This window comes from Oncorhynchus mykiss, chromosome 13, assembly GCF_057628025.1.
Source record: "Oncorhynchus mykiss isolate SJ-2025 chromosome 13, ASM5762802v1, whole genome shotgun sequence".
Lineage (NCBI taxonomy): Eukaryota > Metazoa > Chordata > Actinopteri > Salmoniformes > Salmonidae > Oncorhynchus > Oncorhynchus mykiss.
The window spans coordinates 46110147-46126395 of NC_143034.1; the positions used below are offsets into that span (position 1 = coordinate 46110147).

Sequence of the window (16249 nt, forward strand, 5' to 3'; positions counted from 1 at the left end):
CCTTGCGAAAGGTTAACACGCTTAAATGTCTTACGTCGGCCACGGAGAGCACAGTCCTTGGTAGCGGGCCGCATCGGTGGCACTGTGTTAACCACAAAGCGGGTGAAGGTGTTTAACTTGTCTGGAAGCAAGACGTCAGTGTCCGTGATGTGGCTGGTTTTCCCTTTGTAGTCCGTGATTGTCTGTAGACCATGCCACATACGTCTAGTGTCTGAGCCTTTATCTCTATACTGGAATTTTGCCTGTTTGATTACCTTACGGAGGGGATATCTACACTGTTTGTATCCGGCCATATTCCCAGTCACCTTGCCATGGTTAAATGCGGTGGTTCATGCAAATGCTGCCATCTATCCACAGTTTCTGGTTAGGTTAGTCACAGTGGGTACAACATCTCCTATACACTTCATGATAAACTCAGTCACCGTATCCATGTATTCGTCGATGTTATTGTCAGAGGCTCCCTGGAAAATATCCCAGTCCGCGTGAACAAAACAATCAGTTCAATTGCCCTGGAGGGTACGAACAAAGGATCCGATTTGGGTGAGTCATAGACCTGGTTGTAATGCTGGTGAGTTACCGCCGCTCTGATATCCAAAAGTTCTTCCCGGCTGTACGTAATAACAAACAAAAAAATCAGGGCTAATAATGTAAGAAATAACACGCACAAAAAACAAAATATTGCAAAGTTGCCAAGGGGCTAGAAGCACGGCTGCCCTATCCTTATGTCCCTCCCTCCCTGCCAATCCTCTCCCACTAACGTTAGCTAGCTAACTTTCCTAGCAACTGTACTGTAGCTGCTAGTTACCAACACACAAGAGTTAAGTTAAAGCCATTCCGTAGAGTAGCTTTCAATGGCTTTGACATACTCTCCTTTGTGGTACAACTGGTCCCCCTCGGCCATGTAAGTACAAAATGTGCTTTTGGGTCCTTGGTCTCCTTCATTGTCAGACATTCAGTGGTATCCTAGCAACCAGCCTAACAAGTCGTTCTATGTCGTCCCTAGTTACCACAGCCACAAAGACATAAACCCCGCCCATTTATAAAAAAATCAATTAAAAAGCAGATGTTTGTTTATTTTGACTTTGTGGCTGTGCTATTTAGTGGAAACTGTCCGGGAATTTCAGAGCGGCCCTGTCTGGACTAGAAACAGATAAAAAAGGTGGTGAATGTTAATTTCTTTAATATTATTACCTCCGAACAGTTAAATTTACTCATTCACCACCAGCCATCTCCCCAAAACACCAAACAATTAGTCTGTCTTGGATCCTAAAATATTTAGTACTTTCTTTGAGCTTGGGGTACACACCGAAAAGAATAAGGCCAAAGGAAATCAAATAAATACCAAATACAAACGGCACATTTGAAGGGGGAAACAAGAGGCCTACTTTATTTACATGGCTGTTGGATAAAGACTCCATAGTCAAGACTGTTGAGGGCTTCTTGAGAGCAAGTCCAGGATGGGGATGCCTTCCTCTTAAAAGTGCACCAAGAGATCTTAAATCAAATTTAAAAAATAACCTCTACTGAACCTCTGTCATAGCAATTGTATAAGCTCTTTTATATTAGCTGCATAATTTACACAGGGCAGAGGAACCCGGGCCTGAATAGTTTAATACTGCTAGGGGCATAGCCCATAGGCAACCTACATTATACTAGGGTATACTTTTAAACAGCATGGGCAAAATAAGATGTTAACTCATTTGACAGTTTGCCTAGACACATTCTTGATAACCCCAATCATAGACTGTTATACATAGTGTGCTGTAAGTGAGATGGTGTTGACTGAGCGGTTGCTCACATTCAGCATACACAGCCAGATAAATATATAGATGTCTACACAGTATCTTATAAAATGGCAAGTACAACCAAATTCATTTCCTGAGTTTGTGCCAAAAGGATGTTGTTCGTTGGTGCCCCTTTTCAGTCTTTTCCACAATAGAGGAGCATCCTCATCTCCTGGTAGTGGCTCTGAGACAGCCAATTTACAATAAATATACATAAAAAAAATAAGAAAACAGTCAAACTATCAACACAAATAAACACTTTACATTCCAGTAAAATGTACAATGTAGCAACCGGTGAATGGCAACATCAAACATAAAACCTGTGGTGAGGAAGCTGACCACAACATGGCAACAGGCCTGGCATAGTACACCAGCACAGCCATCTGTACTTAAGCAGTAGTTTATGGATTTAACTCTATTTACCCCAGGCTGTTATGGAAAATAATTAACTGTTCATATAACATGATGAAATGGAGACCACTTTCATTAAGCAATCATCCACAGCTGCTAAGTCATCTTTTGGTTGTTGGGTATAAAGTAGGCTGCCACACAACATGCAAGTTGTTCAGTTGCCCATGGTATTTTGCACCATTAAATACTGGGCAAGATATGCATGCTTTGAATACTGCTTGGACAGTAGGTCAAGTGTAGGCGGTTTAAGGAGGTTTGTCTCAGATTTCCCCATCTTGAAGTCACATCTTGGCCCGAGCCTTCAGAAGGCCACAGATATCTGCACAGTCCCGTTTAAAAGTTCCATTATGAGTCATACTTTTTTTGGGCCAACTGTTTTTATACAAATTGAATTTCAATGTTTTTATTGTTTGACAAAATGAAACCAAATATCAAAATAGTATTAGTCTTCAATGGATGCTTGCATCATTCTTTCGTTGCATGATGTGATATGACAGAGTCCAACTGAGGAACAGCCAGACAAATTAAAAATGAGGGTGGAGTTGGGGGGGGGTTGAATCCATTTGAATAGAGTCCATGATTGAGCTACTGTATAAGTACCAGGATCCTCCAATTAACCAAACTGGAAGAAGAAATTTCCTGGTCCGGATGCTACAAAACAAAAGTGTAAATTATTCAACAGAATCTGAAATATGCTGAATTGTGATTTTTTTTTTCTTTTTCTAAGTATACATATATTTTAAACACTGTTTCCTACAGCTGTTTGTATACATACATTGATTAGCTTCGAAACTATAGCCCTGGCCGCCTCCGCCACCAAAGAATGCCTTGAAAATGTTGTTGGCGTCAAAATCTGCTGGGGACAGAAACACATTACGAGGATCAACATCACAGCTGAGGGAAGCAGCCAGTACAATCTCACCACAAATTAATTGTGTAACCGTGTAAAATTAACATGGTAAACACCCATCTACAGCTCTGAAATACAAATGGCTGAACCCAGTTGGTGTTTAAATCAAGTCAAGTAACAGTCATTTAGTCCCTGTTAAAGCTTAAATACGTAAAGGGGGGGAGCGGCACTTTTCGCCCCAGCACCTTTATTGTTTTGTTGATGAAACAGAGCAGAGGAGCAGCCAGCATCATAGTAAAAAAAATAATGCCAGTAGATATTCTGCTATTCTATTGTGTGTGAAATGATGTCCCGAGGGTATGAGAGACCGTTTGTTATTTTTCGCAAACAGACACGGCAGTTTCACCCCCTACCCCACCCATCCTCCCTTGAAACAGGTTCCCCTGCTGATCTCCAGCCCTCACCTCCCATGTTGCCTGTGTCGTCCTCCATATCGTGACCACTGTCGTAGCGGGATTTCTTCTTAGGGTCAGACAGCACAGTGAACGCCTCGCCCACCTCCTTAAACTTCTTCTCCTCTTCCTTCTGAACCTCAGCACTGGCCGAGCTGTGACGGTCTGAGAGAGAGAAACCAGAGCCGTCAGTCAGGGGGAAATGAGAGGAGGTACAGGAGTGGCTAAGTTAAATGTTTTGTTTCCCCTTTGCATTGAAATACGTCTTCTGACACTGCTTTTTTTATGTCAGTAAAATAGACTGGATAGTTGAACTGAGAAATGGCCTCTCTTAGCTACCTGGATGGTGCATGAGGGCCCGTTTACGGTAAGCCTTCTTGATCTCGTCCTCTGTGGCGTTCTTGTCCACTCCCAGCACCTTGTAGTAATCTTTCCGCTTGCTCTTCTTCAGCTCCAACTGTGCATTCTTCAGGAGGTGCTTGTGTTCTAAGGAAAGGAGTTAAGAGTGAGACGACAAAAATAATATTAATAACAAAGAGCAGTTAGGGCGCCATAACAGCAGGAGGAGCTATATAGTAATTCCACCCCTCAGAGACCGACACCTGAGACATTGCGTCATAACAGGGAGGGTGGGGGTGGGGAAACAGGAGTGTGAAGCAACAGAACCCAGACAGAGGTGTAGCATGGTAGGCTGGGATGGAGAGAGGGGTGGTCGAGTCACACCAATGAGACACAGACATACCTTTTGTTTTCTCTGTCTGGTAGACCTTCTCATAATCCCTCACAGCCTCATCGTACTCCTCCTTGTCCATGTAACTGAACACAGATGTATAGAAACAAGCTTGAAAGATCATAACCATATCCGATGAATATCCATATTCTTGCATGCTCTCGAACCACCACCACGGACATATTGCTAGGAAACTAAGGTTGAGTGACGTACCACTGTGCTCTCCGTAAATAGGCCTTGATGTAGGTCTCATCCAGTTTAACTGCCTTTGTGCAGTCTTCAATGGCCTGGTCTATTTTTTTCAGCTTTGAAAGGGGGGGAAAAACGGAAATAAAAGAGAAAAAGAGTAAGGGGACTGGGGAATGTGCAAGGAAGCGTGCGACAGAAGAAAAAGAGAAGAAATGCTGGCCTAGTTCTAGATAGAGAAAATGACGCAAAGTGCAGAGCACAGCTAAAAATACACACGGTAAGAGGGGCCTCGCTGTATGAGAGGTGTGTGAGAGTTTGTGGCACGCATCTGTGCACGGGTGAGTGTGAGTGCACGTGTGAGTGAGAGAGTATGCGGGTGCCCATGCAGAAGGCCACCTCCGCAGCCAGTACAGTAGCGCTACATTGGTCCATATGAGTGACTTCCTGGAGGATTTACAATCTAACAGGTACATGCTGCCAGGAGACATTTTGAGCAGAGTTAAACAGGTATAAGGCCCTTTAAAATATGTTTTGCAGGGAATTGGGATGGAATCACAGGATCCAGACAAAAGAAATTCAACATTAAAAAAATATATTTTACTTAGTAGAAAATCATCTAAATGTATTGAACTTATTAGAAACTGCATTAATTTGTCCAAGATTATTACAAGACATGCATCAGTGATTCACATTTTCCTTGAACATTCTGAAGAGGCGACGGCTCAGGAATGCCCGTGGGTGTGCATGCTTGTCTACCACTCTGTGTAGCCGTTAGTGATGATGCTAATGTCATGACAACCGTCTTCTGCGAGGTGGAAAGGCTTTCCCAAAAACGTACAATGAAATATTAAACACAAAGTAGCCTATTACTGCCTACCTGGCAGAATGAGATCATGGATTATCAATCCAGTGGCCATTTGTTTTACAAACTCTGAAATGACATGAGCACTACAGAAACATCAGAACCAAAAAAGGTCCCAAGCTTGTGCACAGTTGAATTAAAAGGGTAAGTACACCTAAAAACCCACATTTCTTACATTTTTCACAGACCTCAAAAGTGGTCTCCTGCTGTGCTTGTGGACAAAAATAAATTAAAATGTGGATGTTATATCAAAAGTGTGATTTGGAGAGCGAAAACCTGAAACAGATTCAGACAACAAAAACTGCACAGATTTTATAGGGACCTACAGGTATCAAATATCAGCTGCCTGGCTGAAAAGGCAAAACAACCACTGTGTAATTGAAAACAGCAATACCTCATTTGCAAGCAAACGGAGAGCCTTCCAATGAAGACTAAGATGATAATAATAATAATAATAATAATAATAACAACAGGCCGAATCAAACTGGGGGCCCAAATGGCAGAAACGCCACGGCTGCATAAGACGAGATAACATGGTATAGTAGATGAGGGGTTCTCCTCCTGGTGCTGTGTGTTTGAGCCTCACCTTAGATCCCACGGTGCCCCTGTTACAGAAGAGCTTAGCATTGGTTTTGATGTTGTTGGGGTCTATGGTCAGGGCCTCCGAGTACAGCTCGTAGGCCGCATCATAGTTCCCGTCCTTGAAGGCCTTGTTCCCATCCTCCTTCTTGGCTTTGAGTGCTTTGGCATTCTGGATGGAAAAGAGAGAGCACTTAGCAACCTCTGCAAACTTAAGGTGTGTCGTCAGCAAGCTAGTAGTGGAGACAGAACTGGCTATAGTGTTCTGTGGCTACCTCTTACAAAAGGATGGAGGCAATTTGTCCACATTAGCATAATTATTAGGCAGGTTAGTTGAGACTAATTGCAGGGCTAGAGTCCTGGTGGAAGGTGGATGGAGGACTCACTCTGCAGGCCAGGCGAGCCTTCTCATGGTCAGGGGCCATGCGCAGGGCCTGGACAAAGAACTGGACGGCCTTGTCAATACAGTCCTCATAGTACAGACAGAGACCACGGACGTACAGGGCATCGCCATTAGTAGCGTCCATCCGCAGGATATCACTGAGAGAGGAAGACAAAGAAACAAGTCTTACATGACAACACACATTTCCAATGGTGTGCATCAGCAAGGGAAATTGCCTTTATGTAATGGTTTTCCAGGCTCCAACAATGTCTTGTTTACCTGGCTACTGACTGGGCCTCTGGGTAACGCCCCAGCATGGCCAGACACTCTGCTTTCAGCACCTTGAACCGATGGCAGGCTGAGGCCGACTCCAAGGCACGGTCCATGCAGAACACAACCTGCACAGTCCAGAGAGAGAAACATTGTCATATCAAATCTAGCACCAATCTGCCCAATCTGCCATATTTGCTTGATAAAAAGACAACATGCAGCCAACAGCCTACCATCCTGAAGTCATGCTTTTCAAATCCTAGTTCAGCCATCTTTTCATACTCCAGGACAGAATCTGCATTCTTTACCTGAAAATAGATTCAAACATATGCTTTTATGTAAGGAAGCCGCTACACTGCCTGACGCTTAGATTGAGGAAAACAAAACTCATGGAATATCGGTCACAGTTAACAAAGGATTTCAATTACTGTAGAGCAATTAGCTCTTTACAATGCAATGCTGTTAGGACCTAGTCTGCCAAACAGACTGTCTGACCCACCTCCTGCTGTGCCTGGCTGTTGTCAGGCTCCAGTTCTAGAACCCTGTGGAAACAGCGGCTGGCTGCCATGGCGTTGCCCAGGGACAAGTGGCACTTCCCCTCCCGTAGATGACCCTGTGGGAAAGTTGACTCACAGTTAACAGGCAGAAACACTGCCACAGGCAGGGAGGAGACCAACCCACAAACCATGACTCATCTTTCCATTACCTTACCGTTGTACTCATCCAACTGCCAGACATATTTACGTATTATGAGATGAGACAAACAGGAAGGTCTGACTAACTTGTCTGCCTAGGAGGTAGCTGGGTATTCAAGGCTTGCTACGCCTGGTGGCGGACCCTACCTTCATGAAAGTATCGTCGAGCCGCACTGCCTGCTGGGAGTCCTCCAGCGCCTCTCTGTGCCGGCTCAGCATCATCAGTGTGGCCGCCCGGTTTCCATAGTAACTGGCATTTTTAGGACACATGTCTGTCGAGAACACAGTAAAAATAAGAAAAGTCACTCACCGTCGTTAACAAGAATAGATGATCCTCTCACCCACAGAAAACAAAGATGTTCCCCCTCTATAAAGAGGATATCCTTTGCAGTTGATATCACTGATGGAATTCTTACCTATGGCCTTGGTGTAGTAGTTGAATGCTTCAGAGTAATCCTTCTTGATGTAGTATGCATTACCTTGCTCCTTGAAGCTCTCCGCTTCCCTGGATGACACAGAAATAAAAAAAGACAGAAAGTGCTTGAGAACGAGGCTTATTTTATTGACATTACCCAAGAGAGAGTTCTGAGTAAAACTGCATAATGACGGGATGTGCATGACTAATTGAGTACTCAAACCGATGTCAAAACTCCATCTTTAACCAGAGATCACATTTTTTTCAAATACTATTAAACTATTTGGTCAATTTCATCTTGAAGATAATATTAAATTTGCTTTGACTCTAGTGTTCCATTTGTACATGTGCATTTGCGGGACACAACAAAAAAGAAACCAAGCATCACACAGTTTTGCTCCCTAACGTCCCTTTCCCCTCCACGCCTCACTCGATTGCGTTCCGACCGCTCACTCTACACGCGCGTTTTGGAATAATTGCATAATTTTCTGAAATTGGCTATATTGTAAAAATTCATAAAAAAATGTAAAGAGTTATTTGGTCTTAATTTAAGGTTAGGCATACTGTGAACAGTGCGGCCTTTTCCCCTTTACTCTCACTTTCAGTTATTTGAAAATGAAATGAACTCCAAAATATTGCTATTTTTAAAACAATCCATAGAAAGTTGTTTGCAATTTCAGTTTAATCCACCAGAAAAGACAGAACAAATATGGTTAAACTAAAATATACTAATTGATAAAAAATAAGTTTTTAAAAAAATGTATAATTCTTGTAAATTATATCATAAATAGTAGTGGTGAAGTTGTCACACATGCAGCTAGCAAAAATAATTAAACCAACTAATTGAGGCCTTACCGCAAAAAACTGAAGAGGCAAGTGGAAGGGGGAAAAATAAGGTACTTGTCTTTTGGCCCTAGATTGCAAAATAGTTGGGAAAAGATTTGATGTACCGATTCCATGTCACATTGTGTATGAACTGATACACAAAATGATGTTGGATTCAAAACTTAGAATGTTTTCATTAAAATTATTATAAAAATGTATTCCAATATATATATATAAATAAATAAAACAACCATCCCAGCTGTGCAAATTTCACATCGAAGAGACAGAATCATTAGATCATTTGTATTGGTACTGTCCACATGTAGCTTGTTTTTGGTCGCAGGTCCAGGCATGGCTGAAGAATTGCAACATTTACCCGGAGCTAACTCTGCAAATAGCACTACTGGGTAATTTGAGGTCATGCCTGAAGTCAATCAATCAATAATACTTTTAGGAAAAAAAATAAAAAAAATGTTTTACAATCTGTAGAAACTGAGAACAGAAAGGTTTCAGAACTTCTGCGAAACATCACAGTTGATAAATATATGGCAAATATAAATGAAAATGGATGGTGTTAAGAGACAGATGGGAGGGGTTGATTAGAGCTGAAGGGTGGAGCTAAAAAAGATGATAACGCTAAAATATAATGTCCGTAAAATGTATATAGGTTCAGAATTATTTTGAAACAGCAGTTATAAATATATGGCAAATAGAAATCAAAACTGGATGATCTTCAGAGATAGATGGGAGCGGCTGAGGGTAGCTGAAGGATGTGATGAAAAACAAACAAAAGATAACTATTGTAAAATACAAAGTGTAAGCTGGAAGTAGAAGCCCAACGCTTCGAATACACAGACAGCGTCATTGTGCAAAATGGTACGCAGCATCATCAGGATATGTGTGCAACAAAAGTTCAACATTCACCTTCTGCTACCATTTCTGTCAAGCCGTCTATTCATACAGTTTTGACACATAAATTAAATAAATCCAACATATGCACCACACCGAACACACTGCAACGCTGCTAGGCAAACGCAACGTTTCATTGGAATCTAATGTAATTCTGGTGTACCAAAATGGTAGGGTTAGGAGAAAATAATAAAGTAAAATATAGTTTAAAAAGATAGATATATTTACACAAAAAAATATGGGGGATTGGAAATGATGCAGACAAGTACATTGATGGAAGTTACCCCGCCCCTAAACATAGACAGGTTCCACACTGAAAATATGCAAAAACATTCATTTGATTAAGAGAAAGAGCATTTTTTTTTTATCATAATCATTAAGCCTAGGCCTACTCGGCAAACAGATGTCCTGGCCATAATTAATCCACATGCAGGGTTCAATGTAGAATTGTTCATCCATTTAGAAAATTCCAAGGAACAGGCATAATAAACTAAAAAGTAGACATATTTTGGTTTATAACCCTGAATTATTGTTTCTCAACTTGCCAAACTGAGCCCCGTTTCAAATTATCACTGAGAATAACGGTTCCACTTTGCATTATTCTGTTCCATTTTATTCCGTTCTATTACATCATGTTTTTTTACTATAAAAATAGGTGTCTTGACTGTGATAAGGGCCCAGGAAATAGTGTCTTGTCTTCTAAATGATCAAAACAAGGCTATGCCATTGCACAGCCATAGGCTTCTACACGCAAGCGCCACACCGCTGAGGTTACTACCTTTATGAAGATGGAGTTCCACGATATATAACCAGTTGATATTACAGATTCAAGAAATAAATCAGATGTCACTTTATTTTGACTGAATAATAATCACAACAATATGGGGCAAATTTTGCAGTTAGGATTAGCGTACTCTGAAAAAATATATACCGTGAGTGCTCGGTCAAAAAAGGTCAAATGCCCATCCCTAACAGGTCGTACTGTATCATCCACAGATACACAAAATAGACCAAGTACATTTGAAAAGGGGCTTAGAGGAACACCTCGAGGTGCATTTGCGAGTAATCAATGACTTCATCCTAGCCCGTGTCGCAGACTGCAAGGAGGTAGGATATCACATGATATCACAAAACAACTGCATATTATAGTAACCGCTGACAAGCAAAACAACAGACAAGGGACAATACTAGGATGAAAGGTCTTCTTTAAAATCATAATTGACTCTGGTTGTAGACCAGGGCTAATCTAAGTCTATGATAGACTATCAATTGTTTCCTGAACACAGCTATTGCTGTTTCCAAACATGTAGGCTGGACGAGTTAACCTTGGTGTGGGGGTGGGAGAGGACGGGGAAGGTGCTGCGCAAAATCATCTAAACATAGAAAGAGCCATACCAGCAGGCAGTGAGGGGTCTCATCCAATGGAAATATAGGACCTGAGAGGTAGTGGCCACGTGGGTATTTTCTGGGTACAGCTCACAAACAGAGCAGCTATCTGAGCTCAGTGGGAAATACAGAGGCAGATCACCAGGAACCACATGGCAAGAAAAGCCAGGGAGGGGGCAACTGCCATAGCTTTTTCTTGGAATCTTGTCATGCTTCAGTTCAGATCACAATCGGAGCAAGAAAGCAGACAATGAAGCGAAACTGAAAATAAAGGCAATTTTCCAAGACAATGCCTTGCCCTTGTAATGTTTCATGTTCTTGAGGAAACAGGACAGTTACCACTATCACCTGATCATAACAAATTGTTGGTTGTTGAACTTGTGGCCCCCACTTTTGCTAAGAGAAAAGTTATGACAATTACTAGGGGTGGGAATATATTAGCTAGGCCCAACGTCATTTATATATGGATCTGGCTAGGCCTAGTTGACAACCTCGGAAAACATTACAGTAAAAAAATGGATCACACTTCAGGCATACCAAGAAGACCATGTCAGTCAATAGTATGTTACCTCATGCAAAGCCTAACTTATAGCTGTCTCGTTGAGGTCATCAAGACCTGAGAATGTTCTGGAATGACGTCACTCAGCGAGGACGAGTGGGCAGAGTGGGGCAAGATTTGGGGGACTTTTCTGGCTCGTGCGTGGGTATATGGCAATATGGCAGTACTAACAACAGTTATCTACGTTAGCTAGCTAAGTAACTAGTTAGCGAAATACATTTGGTAAAAATTATAGAACAAAAACATTAACCATAGGCTTTGCGACCGTCATAGCTAGCTACTAACGTTACTAGCTAGTACAATAGCAAGCTAACGTTAGCTAGCCATAACACACGTTGATGCAAACTGTCACAAACTGTGACTAACTTTGTTGGTTAGGTAACACTAACACAACAGATAAAGTCCACTTTTATCTTTGTTGGTATGGATTTTTGAAAAAGAGAAAAATGGCTAACGTTAGTTAGCTAACCGGTTAGCAAGGCCTACTTACCGTGTGACACAAAGCAAAAGCAAACCAACACTAGCCAGACCAAGATTATAACAACATGACAATGGCACGAGAACAATCTTAAATCTAATGTGTAACATTTGTTGCACATTTTCCGCAACGTACCTCTCCAATTCTTCGTCGCTTAGTATTTCCATTTCAGGATCCATGGTCACATCGCAGTCATCAACCGTCGCCATTTTGCTGGGACTGAGAAGGTGGGGGGGGGGGGGGGGGGGGGGGGGTTGATTGACAGCCAGACAAGACGATCGATCACTGAAAGTTAGTCCTGAACAAAACCTTTTTGTTCTACCAGCATCTACTAAGCTAACATATGGAATTGTTTCAAGATGGTCATACCAAGGATCATTTAGATATTTGATTTGGAATTTTAGGACCAATTTAGGTATCAAAAATATATCTAAAAATGTTTTTTGATAACATTGAATTTGGCCTTTCTGCTATTAGTCAATATAAACACAATGGATTACAGATGTATACATGGAAAAACATAGGCAAAAATGAAGTTTGTTTTGAAGTGTTTGTCCTTAAGATATAAGAAAGATCAGGCAACTTTTTTAGGCACTATACGACTTCCATACATTCTGCCATAAAATGTTTGAATTAACTGGTACCAGGCTACCTTCAGGCGAGTCTTGTGAGGCTTACGTCCTAAATCAAAACAACCGACACGTATGAGTTCGTGAGAGACTCACCTTCATCATATCAGTGTGTAGCCCAAACTCTTCGGAAACAACAGACAGAAGTTGGCAGATCGGCCGTACAGTCTCACCTTAATTCCCCCATAGTTTTTGGCCCACCAGGAGTTGGCATTGGCAAGAGAGCAGAAACAGACACCCAGCCAGGGTAAAACAATGTATGGTCGGACAGACTATTTTTGTCAGTAAAAATAGAGTAACATTCAACCTATCTCGCTCTATTAAAATAAAACATGTTCATGCCTTCCATCCTCTGCGGTTGTGACTCAAACAAGTCTTTCAACCATCGGACGCTAGAGGTCGCAGTTACTTTAAGTAGTGAGGGAGACGTTACGTAAGCATTGTAAACAGGAAGTATTTTTGGATAGTGGCGTCTGGAATTTACGGGAGCGGTGTAGTTACATTTTAAAGGTAAAACGTTTGCAAGGAAATCAAATGTTGAATTGAGTTGTTATCTGGAAGAACATAACAACGGCCATGATCAGTTAAATAGAATCGTTAGCTAACTAAATAGATGCTAAACGTTAGCATGTAGCTAGCTAGCCCAACTTTTGCTACGGTCATGATAATATCATGTTTTGTGTGTGCATGTCTGCCTGTCTCTTTTTTTCCATGCTAGCTGCAGAGACAAGACTGTCATCTGACTTGTTATTCAATTACAGAGTTACCAAGAGACTGCTCATCATCATGGGCAAGAGTTGTAAAGTGGTGGTGTGTGGTCTGGCTGCCGTTGGCAAGACTGCTGTCCTGGAGCAACTGCTGTATGCCAATCATATTGCGGGTAAACAATTGATTTGTAGGACGTAGGTAGATCAAGGGCAATGTTGATGTTTTGACTACACAGATCATCTGGTCCCATTGATATCTCAAAGTGCCCCCCCCCCCTAGGCTCAGAGCCCATGGAGACCCTGGAGGATATCTATATTGGCTCCATAGAAACGGACCGTGGCACTCGAGAGCAAGTGCGCTTCTACGACACCCGGGGTCTTCGTGATGGTCTGGAGTTCCCTCGCCACTACTTCTCCTTTGCAGACGGTTTTGTCCTGGTCTACAGCATCGACAGTAAGGAGTCCTTCAAACGCATGGAGGCCCTCAAGAAAGACATTGACCGCTTCCGTGATAAGAAAGAGGTAAGGGCTTTCATTGATTTCAATGGTAGTTGTAAAGCACAGTGTCGTGTAGGCTAGTTAAATAACACCGCAGACTTCAGGATAAAACAGACCCTGCTGATGAACGGCCGTCCTATCAACTCTGACTGCAGACCATCAGTGGTAGGGTTAGGGGAAAATAATAAAGTACATTTTTTTTATTTTTTTTTTTAAAGATGTCCTAATGTTCATATCTACCCACCACACTTCACTTGCTGATATCCAGGTGATGTGAGGCTGTGCTAAATGGATGAGATTATCTTTCCACAGGTGACCATAGTGGTGCTGGGCAACAAGCTGGACATGCAGGAGCAGAGGAACGTGGACTCTGAGGTGGCCCAGCACTGGGCCAAGACAGAAAAGGTGCGTCTGTGGGAGGTGTCTGTGGCAGACCGGAGGACCCTCATCGAGCCTTTTGTCCACCTGGCCAGCAAGATGACCCAGCCCCAGAGCAAATCATCCTTCCCCCTCAGCCGCAATAAGAACAAGGGGAGTGGCTCTGTCGATAGCTGAGGGAGAAGGGGGTTGGTCGCGGGAGGCAGCGAGGGTTGATGAAGAATGAGAAAGATTTCAGGAGACAGGGAGTGAAAGAGTAGGAGAGGAGAAACACAGTAGGCCGATTATTAGCCTATTACAAATACAGGAAATTTTAGGTCTGAACGAATGCACACTGACTGAATCAGAAACCAATGGTTTCATGGAGATTTTGACTGATATTTAGACTCATATTTGACCATTTAGGCTGATCTTTGATGACAAGTAAATGACATCAAAAGTAACACACATGGATAATCAAGAGGGTTGTTTGTATCATGGAGGATACATAAGGGTTTATATTACTGTTAGTTAATCAGGAGATTTGTTACACTACTGGCATGCCATCTACTCAGATGAAATATGGCAACTATTTTAGCATGGATGATCTGCATTTTATTTTAAGTTACAGTACATGAAACAAATCCATATTTTTGAGAATTAAAAAAACATTCCTCTATTCTTTTAGAGATGTCAGAAAACATGTTACTTCCTTTTGAGATCGCTTTGAGTTTTAAAATGACATTATTGTCTAAAGATTTAAATTGTTGTGACAGACTAGCAGTCTTATGTGATGTCCCTTGGTGAGCAGGGTGTTTGATGAGCTTCCTGCCTGCTGGACAGGCCCTGATGTGGCGACTGAGAGAAAGAGGCTTGCCTTGACTGTTATATCTATGGAGCTCTTGACCACAGCCCAAGCACGCTGAATTATCTGTACTTTATCAGAAACTCCTTACTGTCCTTGAAAACCATGGGGCGTCCTTGATCTTTGTTACTGAGCTGTTAAACACCATGTTGGTCAGACGAAATGCAAATGTATTTCATTTTCAAATTGTTTGTCTGACCGAAGCCCTTTAATGCCATATCAGGGTCCATAGTTATTGTGCAACATTTCATGTGTGTGTCGCTGAACAAGAAAGATGCCGTGGCCTAGTTTGGATGTAGTTTTTTTGCTTTGTGACTATTCACAGATCTTTATATTTGTATTATGTTTTTGACGTTGTGAATTTGCATCTTTATGTCTGTAAAATTGAAGTGCATATTATTTTCATTTTTATTGGGGCATTTATACTGATGCAATATAGAGCACAGTATTCATCTTTTAAAATGTTCTGGAGACTGGATAATCTTTTGCATGCCGTGTAAACAAATTAAAAGATTCCCTCTGCATCTAAGTTGAGGCTGTTGTGTATATCTTTTATTTGCATGATTTATGAAGTAATTAAACATAATACAAACATTTGAATGTCTTTATTAAAATATTCCTACATTGCGCTGCCATCTCCACAGATCATCCCTGTGAGCTAGGATAAAGATCTACAGAGATCTCTGAACTTTGCTCAAATCCATCCAAACTCTGCCTCCATGTCAGAAATGTGGAGAAGGAGAGAGAAGTCTGAGTAGTGTCACAGAATAACTCTTTCATTTTCAAAGGGCAACATTTTAAAGCAGCTTGGATGACCAACGATTCAACTTCTTTTCTCACTGCTGGTAGGTAGCCTATTGGTTTGAGATGTGAACCAGCAACTGAAGGGTTGCCAATTCAAATCCTGGGTCCAACAGGGAAAAATCGTGCGGGAAGTGAGCTGGCAACTGGAGGGTTTCTGGTATCAAATCCTAGATTCCTTCTGTTGTGCCCATAAGCAAAGCCCTTAACCCCCCACAACAACAGCCCCCTGGTTGCTCAGCGTGGCAGCCCCCAACACCTCTCCAACAAACCTGTATGTGTGTCCCTCGGAGGGGTTGGGTTAAAAGCGGAAGTCAAATTTCAGTTGGACCTTGTGTGCAATTGGCCTTTTGTTCTTTAGTGGTGATTGCTGTGAGTACATCTGTACAAATCCATTATAAAGGCTTCATCTCTGCCTTTGATGTAAGATACTTCAGACGAGATTCTTTGTAAACTACAAGCATTTCGCTACACTCGCATTAACATCTGCTAACCATGTGTATGTGACAAATAAAATTTGATTTGATTTGATTTTGATTTTAACTTGACTTGTCAGGTTAGGTAAGATTCCTCTCCCCAGTAATGAATGGCATTGGTTCTGAGGAATAGGTTGCTG

General features: G+C 41.8%; 2 protein-coding genes across 7 annotated transcripts; one reads left to right on the forward strand and one right to left on the reverse strand.

The window, feature by feature from the left end:
* Window positions 1-1359: 1359 nt before the first annotated feature.
* Window positions 1360-12792, reverse strand: LOC110486253 (dnaJ homolog subfamily C member 7). Of its 4 annotated transcripts, none has more exons than XM_090196324.1 (15): window positions 12579-12792; window positions 11912-11995; window positions 7621-7709; window positions 7352-7476; window positions 7009-7122; window positions 6743-6817; window positions 6519-6637; window positions 6244-6397; window positions 5865-6029; window positions 4441-4532; window positions 4240-4313; window positions 3837-3983; window positions 3510-3662; window positions 2971-3048; window positions 1360-2846 (listed from the first exon to the last, which is right to left on the reverse strand). In XM_090196324.1, the coding sequence occupies exons 1-15, from the start codon at window positions 12617-12619 to the stop codon at window positions 2809-2811; spliced, it is 1548 nt and encodes a 515-aa protein (XP_090052450.1). In that variant the 5' UTR covers window positions 12620-12792; the 3' UTR covers window positions 1360-2808. The 4 variants fall into 4 exon arrangements, with proteins under 4 accessions (XP_090052450.1, XP_090052449.1, XP_021413377.2 ...); XM_090196323.1 differs by having other exon boundaries at window positions 2971-3051; XM_021557702.3 differs by having other exon boundaries at window positions 12502-12792.
* LOC110486255 (NF-kappa-B inhibitor-interacting Ras-like protein 2) lies at window positions 11282-15361 on the forward strand. 3 transcript variants are annotated; one of them, XM_021557707.3, is made up of 4 exons: window positions 11282-11439; window positions 13167-13285; window positions 13393-13634; window positions 13923-15361. In XM_021557707.3, exons 1-4 carry the CDS (start codon window positions 11372-11374, stop codon window positions 14163-14165), a joined length of 672 nt encoding a protein of 223 aa, XP_021413382.1. In that variant the 5' UTR covers window positions 11282-11371; the 3' UTR covers window positions 14166-15361. The 3 variants fall into 3 exon arrangements, with proteins under 3 accessions (XP_021413382.1, XP_021413381.1, XP_021413383.1); XM_021557706.3 differs by having other exon boundaries at window positions 11282-11435; XM_021557708.3 differs by lacking the exon at window positions 11282-11439 and adding an exon at window positions 12847-12915.
* The last annotated feature ends 888 nt before the right edge of the window (window positions 15362-16249 follow it).

Excerpts from the sequence above, each read along its gene's own strand:
- LOC110486255 (XM_021557706.3), top strand. The coding sequence starts at position 11,362 with ATGTTCTGGAATGACGTCACTCAGCGAGGACGAGTGGGCAGAGTGGGG. Across the intron at positions 13,286-13,392 it reads GTATGCCAATCATATTGCGG|GCTCAGAGCCCATGGAGACC; the intron begins GTAAACAATTGA and ends CCCCCCCCCTAG. Across the intron at positions 13,635-13,922 it reads GCTTCCGTGATAAGAAAGAG|GTGACCATAGTGGTGCTGGG; the intron begins GTAAGGGCTTTC and ends ATCTTTCCACAG.
- LOC110486253 (XM_090196323.1), bottom strand. The coding sequence starts at position 12,619 with ATGCCAACTCCTGGTGGGCCAAAAACTATGGGGGAATTAAG. Across the intron at positions 4,533-5,864 it reads GGGGCACCGTGGGATCTAAG|CTGAAAAAAATAGACCAGGC; the intron begins GTGAGGCTCAAA and ends CCCCTTTCAAAG. Across the intron at positions 4,314-4,440 it reads TATTTACGGAGAGCACAGTG|TTACATGGACAAGGAGGAGT; the intron begins GTACGTCACTCA and ends ATCTGTGTTCAG.